This window comes from Gopherus evgoodei, unplaced genomic scaffold, assembly GCF_007399415.2.
Source record: "Gopherus evgoodei ecotype Sinaloan lineage unplaced genomic scaffold, rGopEvg1_v1.p scaffold_51_arrow_ctg1, whole genome shotgun sequence".
NCBI lineage: Eukaryota > Metazoa > Chordata > Testudines > Testudinidae > Gopherus > Gopherus evgoodei.
Genome location: NW_022060072.1, coordinates 1276056 through 1284675, shown reverse-complemented (window position 1 = coordinate 1284675; position 8620 = coordinate 1276056). Strand labels below are relative to the sequence as shown.

The 8620-nt window shown below is 68.7% G+C and overlaps 1 protein-coding gene across 4 annotated transcripts in view; it reads right to left on the bottom strand.

Moving 5' to 3' along the window:
- Positions 1–207: 207 nt before the first annotated feature.
- Positions 208–8620, bottom strand: part of KIF1C (kinesin family member 1C) — a 30830-nt gene continuing 22417 nt past the window's right edge. For all 4 annotated transcript variants that reach the window (XM_030547011.1, XM_030547012.1, XM_030547013.1 and 1 more), the window contains exons 11-22: positions 8352–8430; positions 8090–8238; positions 7629–7792; positions 6867–6946; positions 6449–6524; positions 6004–6083; positions 5823–5917; positions 5071–5154; positions 4190–4370; positions 3872–3944; positions 2522–3124; positions 208–2212 (exon numbers count right to left, since the gene is read on the bottom strand). In XM_030547011.1, the coding sequence (XP_030402871.1) occupies positions 1547–2212; positions 2522–3124; positions 3872–3944; positions 4190–4370; positions 5071–5154; positions 5823–5917; positions 6004–6083; positions 6449–6524; positions 6867–6946; positions 7629–7792; positions 8090–8238; positions 8352–8430 (2330 nt within the window). In that variant the 3' untranslated portion in view covers positions 208–1546. The remainder of the gene's footprint in view (positions 2213–2521; positions 3125–3871; positions 3945–4189; positions 4371–5070; positions 5155–5822; positions 5918–6003; positions 6084–6448; positions 6525–6866; positions 6947–7628; positions 7793–8089; positions 8239–8351; positions 8431–8620) is intronic.

The following is an 8620-nucleotide window of genomic DNA, read 5'->3' as shown; positions in this document are numbered from 1 at the left end:
CCTGCCCCCCCAGTCCTGCCGGTGCCCCTCACTCCCGACCTGCAGCGCCTGCCAGCCCAGCCCTACCCCCCCACCCAGTCCTGCCGGTGCCCCTCACTCCCGACCCGCAGCCCCTGCCGGTGCCCCTCACTCCTGACCCACAGCCCCTGCTCCCCCCAGCTCAGCCAGTGGCCCCCCCCCAGAGGACATGGGTTTGAGACACACAGAGGCAGTTTATATGTTTAATACAGGGGGGGGGGGAACAATATAATTCCTCAGCCTGCCCCCTCCCCCAAAAGAATAAATCCAACCCCAGAAAATGGACAGGGGGGGGCAGGATGCACAGACACAACACACACACAGGCCACAACGTGTCGGGGGGGGCAGGGAGGCTGAAATGGGGGGTACCCCACGGGGGGGTCGAAGGCAGCGGCGGTGAATGTCTCGGTGTTCAGGCTTCATGCCCCTGGGCGGGGGGCAGGGCTTGTCCATCTCTGCCCAGGCCCCACTCTGCGGGGAGGGAGGATCTCAGAGCTGGGGGGCCAGGATGGGGGGCCAGCTGTGAAGCCCCCCACCCCAGTTGAGGGCTCAGGACAAGATGCCTGCAGGTTTCAGGCCAGGAACCGCCTCTTCAGGGTCACATCTAGGCACAGCGGCCCCCCCCCCCTTACCAACAGCAGCCAGGGAGAACCCAGGAGTCCTGGCTCCCCCCGCAGGTCCACATCTGGCCCCTCCTCCCCCTCAATCTTCTGGCTTGGGGGGGGAGTCCCATACCCCACGGCCCCCTCCAGTAGCAGCTGTATGGGGTAGGGGCCTTTTGATGTGACGGGGGGGGGCATTACAATTAACCTGATTGTCTGTGGGGGAGACCCCCAGGGCGGGGGGCTCCCAACACCCAGAGCCCCCTGGGGGGCACAGGCCCCACAGTCAGGAAGCTTGGGGCTCAGCCCGCAGGCGCCTGGGGGTTTCCAACCCAGCCACCCCCAGAATGGGAGCTACCCCATGTCTGACTTCCCACAATCCTCTGCCACTTGGCCCCAGGCTTCATTTCCCATCATGCTCTGCAGCACCACCCTTTCTCCCACCTCCACAGCCCCACTTTTCCCATGAGCCTCTGCAGTTCACCCTGATTTCCCATGATCCTCCACTCTGCAAGTTTCCCATGTGCCCACATGGCTCACTCCTTTCCCCATGATCCTCTGCAGCTCCACACTCGCCCCCTCCCTCATTTTCCCACAGTCCTCTGCAGCTCGCCCCATTTCCCATGATCCTCCACTCTGCACTTTTCCTATGATCTAACGGGGCATGTACCAATTTCCCATGATCCTCTGCAGCTCATGCCAATTTCCCATGATCCTCCACTCTGCACTTTTCCCATGGTCCAACGTGCCTTGTTCCAATTTCCCATGATCCTCCCCTCCCCGGTTTCACCATGAGCCAAGGGGGCTCGCCCTCATGTCCCAAGCTCCTCCGCCGCATGGCCCTCGCCCCCTGGCTTTCCCACAATGCTCTGCGGCTCGCCTCAGTTTCCCATGCTCCTGCGCGGCAGAGGGGGCCGGGGCGGCGGCTACACGGGGGTCTCCTGCTCCTGGAGCTCAGGGGCGGAGCGCTGGCGGCGCATGCGGGGCGGGGCGGCGTAGGGCGGGTGGGGGCGGTGCTGCGGGTAAGGCTGGTGCTGCTGCGGGTAATAGTTGTGCTTGCGGGACGGGTGGTGCTCCGGGCGGGAGGGCTGGGCCCGGCTCCCCCCGTCCAGGGAGTTGCGCCGGTGGGGGGCCCGGGGCGTCGGACGGCTGCAGTGTTTGTGCTGGGGGCCGCCGGGGGGGTGGGGCCGCCGGTGCCGGGGCGACCCCGGGGCCGGCTCCTGTCCCGGGCCGTCGCCCTCCGCCCGCGGCTCCTCGCCCCCGGCCACCATGAAGGCGGAGTTGGGGCCCCACGAGTAGCGGTGGTGGGGGCTGCTCTTAAAAGGGAAACGCAGCTTGCAGTCCTGGGGGGGCACGAACTTGCCGGGGGCGTGGGGCTGGCGCCGGAGGCCCTTGCCGAGCTGCTGCTGCTGCAGGCCCTGGAGCCGAGCCTGCTCCTGCTTCAGCCAGCGGAGACGGCCGCGCCGGAAGGCCGGGTCCTGCTCCATCAGCCGGCACACGCGCTCGTGGCTCCGCTCCGGCGCCGGCTCCGGCTCCGGCTCCTCCAGCGGGGAGCCCCAGTCGTACGCCAGGTCCTCGGCCGCCCCGTCCTCCTGCCGGCACACGGGGCAGGTGTTAGGGGGCAGGACGCCTGGGTTCCACCTTTGGATGGGGGGGGCGTTGGGAGCCAGGACTCCTGGGTTCTCTCCCCGGCTCTGGGAGAGGAGTGGGGGCTGGTGGGTCAGAGCAGGGGGGCTGGGAGCCAGGACTCCTGGGTTCTCTCCCTGGCTCTGGGAGGGGAGTAGGGGCTGGTGGTCAGAGCAGGGGGGGCTGGGAGCCAGGACTCCTGGGTTCTCTCCCCGGCTCTGGGAGGGGGTGCGGGCTGGTGGGTCAGAGCCCGGACGCCTGGGTTCCCCGCTCACCTGGGAGATGGGGATGACCCTCTCCATCTTGACCATGCGGTGGCGCAGGGCCCGGATCTCCTCGTCCTTCATGTTGTTCTGGATCTTGACCTCCTGCAGGATGTCGGTCAGCTTGTCGATATGGGCGCGCAGGTCGTCCACGGCCGGGTTGGGGCCCCCCGGCTCCCCCTCCCCCCGCTCCTCGCCCACCCCCACGGTGTCCCACACGTCCCGGGCCACGGCCCGCCAGCTCTCCTTCTCGTGGGGGTCGCGCTTGGCGTAGAGCCGGCACAGCTCCTTCATCTTCACGATGCTCATGGCCTCGATCTCCTGCCGCGCGTGCCGGAAGTCGTTGAGCGCCACCTCGTAGCAGATCTCCTTCACCGCCTGCATCTTCAGGTCGGCCAGGGTGACCCAGCGGGGGTCCTTGCCCAGGCGCCGGCGCTGCGGGATCTGGTAGACCCGGAGGGGCTCCCGGCGCTTCCCGCTGCTGGGGAGGCCGCAGCGCTTCACGATGCTCTGCACCTTGGTGGCCGGCAGCTTCTCCCGCAGCGAGGCGATCAGCCGCCAGCTCTCCTCGCACGAGCGCTTGTCCGAGTCGTCCCCGCTGTCCGAGTCCGCATACTGCCGGGGGAGAGACGGGGGTCAGCACCAGCCTCCCTGCCTCGCACCACCCTCCCAGCCCCTCCTCACACCAGTGTCCCTCGCACGAGCACTTGTCCGAGTCGTCCCCACTGTCCGAGTCCACGTACTGCCGGGGGGAGAGACGGGGGTCAGCACCGCCCACCGGCCAGCACCGCCCTCCCTGCCTCGCACCACCCTCCCAGCCCCTCCTCGCACCAGTGTCCCTCGCACGAGCGCTTGTCCGAGTCGTCCCCGCTGTCCGAGTCTGCGTACTGCCGGGGGGAGAGACGCAGGGTCAGCACCATCCACCGACTGGCACTGCCCTCCCTGCCTTGCACCACCCTCCCAGCCCCTCTTCGCACCAGTGCCCCTCGCACGAGCGCTTGTCCGAGTCGTCCCCACTATCCAAGTCCGCGTACTGCCGGGGGGAGAGACGTGGGGTCAGCACCGCCCACCGACCGGCACCGCCCTCCCTGCCTCGCACCACCCTCCCAGCCGCTCCTTGCACCAGTGCCCCTCACACGAGCCCTTGTCCGAGTCGTCACCGCTGTCCGAGTCCAGGTGGGACGGGGACGGGGAACAGGATTAGCACCACCGGCTCCGCACGCCGTGTTCTAGTCTCATGCCCCTGACCGGCCCACAAGTGCTTGTCTGTGCCCACATGCTGGGAGGGGGCAGTGAGAGACCCTCCCCCCCCCGCCTGTCCAGCCCAATCCCTGCCCCCCGCCCCCGCAAACACCCCCTTACCAGCCTCTGCTGCTCCAGGAGGAGATCAGCCTCCTCCTTCTCCCGCCGGTACTGGTTCTCCAGGTCCTGGAGCCTGTGGGGTGAGGAGACGCCGTGAGACTGGGGCAGCCCCCTCGACCCCCACCTGGGGACAAGCCCCCCAGCCCAGAACCCCTCCTATCCCACAATCTCCCAGGGCAGGGGGACGCCTCACTCCCCGGTCCCAGAGTCGCCCTGGGGCAGGGCGGGGGGATGCCCCACTCCCAGAATGCCCTGGGGTATCTCTGGCGTTCCCACCCTGCACTCTGGGAGCCGGGGGGGGGGGTGTCGGGCCCCCACCTCTTCTCCATCTCCAGCTTGATGTCGATGCCCTGCTCCTCCAGCAGCTCGCGCTGGGCGAAGTTCCAGTCGACGGGCTCGGGCGGGGGCTCGGCGGGGGCGCTGCGCTCCCGCTCCAGCCGCGTCTGCTCCGGGTGGTTGAAGCGGAAAACGTGATTCTTGCCCATCACGATGCGGTTACCTGAGCGGGAGGGGCAGACGCAGGGATAGGACCCAGGAGTCCTGGTGCCTCCTCCAGCCCCCACTCCCCTCCCAGAGCCGGGGAGAGAACCCAGGAGTCCTGGTGCCTCCTCCAGCCCCCACTGCCCTCCCAGAGCTGGGGAGAGAACCCAGGCGTCCTGGCTCCCAGCCCCCCCTGCTCTGACCCACCAGCCCCCACTCGCCTCCCAGAGCCGGGGAGAGAACCCAGGAGTCCTGGCTCCCAGACCCCCTGCTCTAACCACCAGCCCCCACTGCCCTCCCAGAGCCGGGGAGAGAACCCAGGAGTCCTGGCTCCCAGACCCCCTGCTCTAACCACCAGTCCCCACTCCCCTCCCAGAGCTGGGGAGAGAACCCAGGATTCCTGGCTGCCAGACCCCCTGCTCTAACCACCAGTCCCCACTCCCCTCCCAGAGCTGGGGAGAGAACCCAGGATTCCTGGCTGCCAGCCCCCCTGCTCTGACCCCCCAGCCCCTACTCCCCTCCCAGAGCTGGGGAGAGAACCCAGGAGTCCTGGCTCCCAGGCCCTCCCTGCTCTGACCCACCAGCCCCCACTCCCCTCCCAGAGCCGGGGAGAGAACCCAGGAGTCCTGGCTCCCAGCCCCCCCTGCTCTGACCCACCAGCCCCCACTCCCCTCCCAGAGCCGGGGAGAGAACCCAGGCGTCTGAGGAGCTGCCCCTACCTGACCTCAGGACCAGCGGCTCCGTCACCTGCTTTCCGTTGACATAGGTCTCAGCCCCCTCGCACGGCTCCAGTGTGACGATGGCTGTGGGGAGAGCAGAGCCCCTGTCAGTCGTGCCCGTGGGGAGTGTGTGGGGAGGGGGCAGGGGTCCCAGTCACACGGAGGGGGGTGGATCGGAGGCGAGTGCCGGGGGTGGGACGGATGGAGAGGTGAAGTCTTGGGGGCAGAGACTCAGCCCATGATTGCCCCGTGCCGTGGGGCTGGTTGTTGGGGGGGAGGGTGCAGGGGGGACGATCCATGGACACCGGCAGGGGGTGCAGGGGGCACCAGCGATCCGTACCTGGGTGGCTCAGCGTATCGACCGCCTCCCGCCAGCACAAGAGAGGGGGAAAGAAGAGTTAGGGTCAGCGCTGCCCCAGTCCTGGGCACGCCGGAGACTCTCCCCCACACTCCACAGGCCCCCCTCCCACGTGTGGGGCCGGGGAAGGGGGAGCCCAAGTCCGGGAGTGTCCTGCCCCAGAGGACCCGGGATTGTGCCGAAGCAGGAATGTTCTGAATGGTTTTGTCTCAATCCTGGGTCTGTGCCTCAGTTTCCCCCACGTCTCGGGATCGATGCAGGGCAGCTGTGACGGCTAATGGGGCTCAGAGACCCAGGGGCCCGGTTTGCCTGGGAGAGAGATGAAGCCTGGAGGGGCCTCAGGCTGGTATGGGACTGGGGGGACAGGAAGGGCGCCCCATTCCCAGCCCCCTACCTTCCCCGGTGGGGCCGGTGCGGCTCTGGAAAACGCAGTGCTGCTCTTTGATGAACTGTCCCGTCAGCTTGATGTCGACGTCCACCTGGCCCACCCTGCGGGGAGACGGGGGTGAGAGGGGGGCAGGGCAGGACACCCCCCAAACCTGCCCCCCCATCCAGCCCCCCAGCCCGCCCCGCACCTGGTCACGCCGTCCTTGATGTGGTAGAGCAGACACTCCGACATGAGCGGGTCCTCGTTCAGGTTCACCAGGTGCGGGGTCTGCAGAGGGGGAGCCGGTCAGCGGGGGGCGTAGCTTGCGGGGCCCAGCCCCCCATGGAGAAGGGCCCCGCCCCGGGGGATTCTGGGATGGAGGGGCCCCGCCCCAGGGGATCCTGGGATGGAGAGGCCCCGCCCCCCCACAGAGAAGGGCCCCACCCCAGGGGATTCTGGGACTGACGGGTGTTGGGCGCAGAGATGGGGGGGTAAGTACAGGGGGCAGAGTGGGGAGTGTGTGGTTCTGTGGGGTGCCCGGCCTGGCAGTGACCCCAATCCCTGCAGGGCTCTGTGCAGGGTGGGACAGATGCCGCCGGCCTGCGGGGTTGCCCCATCGCTGGCTAAGGACCCCCAAGTCCTGGGTCACTTGCCTTTTTTGGGGAGAAGACCCCCACCGTGCCACCGTCTTCCCGCACGGCCACACCCATCTCGGCCAGGAGCGCCTCCCTGCGGCGAGAGACCCACGTCACCGCTCCGACCCCTCAAGAGCGAACAGACAAACTTCCACCGAGATGCAGCCACCTCTGGGGTAGGGCAGCCGGTTACCCAGGGACCCCTCGCCCGGCGCTGAGATGCAGCCACCTCTGGGGTGGGCCAGCCAGTTACCCAGGGACCCCTCGCCCGGCGCTGAGATGCGCCCACCTCTGGGGCGGGGCAGCCGGTTACCCAGGGACCCCTCGCCCGGCGCTGAGATGCAGCCACCGCTGGGCGGGGCGGCTGGTTACCAGGGACCCCTCGCCCAGCGCTGAGATGCGCCCACCTCTGGGTGGGCCTAGTCCCAGCACCCACCTCTCCATCCGAAGTGCCTCGGTTTTCCGCAGCTTCTCCTCCCACGTCTCGTTCAGCTCCGCGATGATTTTCTCCGTCTCCTGCGCAGGGCGAAGGGGAAGTTGACTCAGGTCTCCCCCAGCACACGGGGCCCCATCTCTCCCCACCCCAATGAGCCAGGTCCCTCCACCCCTCCCCCTCCACATCCTGCCCAGAGCAGGGGACTGGGGTGCTAGTGGGGAGACTGCCTGAGACGTCGGGGGGGGGGGAGGGTGTGGGAGCCAGGACTCCTGGGTTCTCTCCCCGGCTCGGGGAGGGGAGTGGGGGCTGGTGGGTCAGAGCAGGGGGGGCTGGGAGCCAGGACTCCTGGGTTCTCTTCCCGGCTCTGAGAGGGGAGTGGGGGCTGGGAGCCAGGACTCCTGGGTTCTCTCCCCGGCTCTGGGAGGGGAGTGGGGGCTGGTGGGTCAGAGCAGGGGGGGCTGGGAGCCAGGACTCCTGGGTTCTCTCCCCGGCTCTGAGAGGGGAGTGGGGGCTGGTGGGTTAGAGCAGGGGGGGCTGGGAGCCAGGACTCCTGGGTTCTCTCCCCAGCTCTGGGAGGGGAGTGGGGGCTGGTGGGTCAGAGCAGGGGGGCTGGGAGCCCGGACTCTTGGGTTCTCTCCCCGGCTCTGGGTGGGGAGTGGGGGCTGGTAGGTTAGAGCAGGGGGGGCTGTCCCCCTGTGGCCAGGGTGGGGGATTGGGGGGGGGGGAATTGCTCAAGGTTGGGGGGGCAGTTACGTCCCCTACCTGCAGCCTCTCCATTGCCTCCTCCGTGCAGATGACCTGCTCCTCCAGGGTGGGGAAGGGCTCGGACCCCCCGTTAAGGGGGCCGGGAGACCGGAGCTCGGCTGTGGGGTTGAAGGGCCGTGGGGGTGCTGGGGAGCAGCTGTCAGGAGCTTCCCCCTTCAAGCCTGGAACAGAGCGTTGGGGTTGAGGGGGGGGCTGGGCATGCCCATCGCTCCCCCCGTGTGCCCCCCCCCACAACCGCTTCCCCTACAGCCCCCCCGGGAAATCCCCATGTAAGCCACGGCCTTGCCCCCTGCCAGAGCGCTGCGCAATGGGGTGCGCTTGGGGGGGGGCAGACCCCCCTTTAAAAACCCCACCCAGTCCCTCTTCGCAGTCAAGCCACCAGCGTTTAGCGTACATCCCCTCCCACCAAATCCCCTTAACTCTGCCCCCTGTGCGGGCGGGGGCCGGGGGATGCTCACCGCCGAGGAGGGGGGCGTCGGAGAGGCCCTGGGCGAAGAGCAGCTCCCTCAGCCGGGCCACCTCCTCCTTCAGTTCCCGGATGAGCCGCGCGTTCGGGTCCTCGTTGATCACCGCGTTGCACCGGATCTGCTTGGTCCGGTCCGCGTAGCTGGGGCAGGAGGGGGGGGTCGGAGCCGTCAGTGCCCCTGGACCGGGGAGCAGCCCTGCCCCAGCCCCCTCCACTGCCCCCCATCCCCACCCCTCTGCCCCCCCGGTGCTCACCGGAGCGTGCTGAGCGTCTCCTCGTAGCTGATGTCGGCCGGGCTGAGGGCGGCGATCATGGCCGTGCGGGAGTTACCGCCTGGGGGGGGGGGGCAGCGGGGAGGTTAATTAGCCAGCCACGCCCCCCAATGGTCTCACCCCCCCTCAAGGGACAACCTCCTTCTCCCCGCATTTCCCCCAGCAGCCGCTCGGCGTTTCACACCCCCGACCAGGATTGTCCTGTCCTCTCCCTGCGGCCCCCTCCCCACACAGTGCACCCCCCCGCTGCC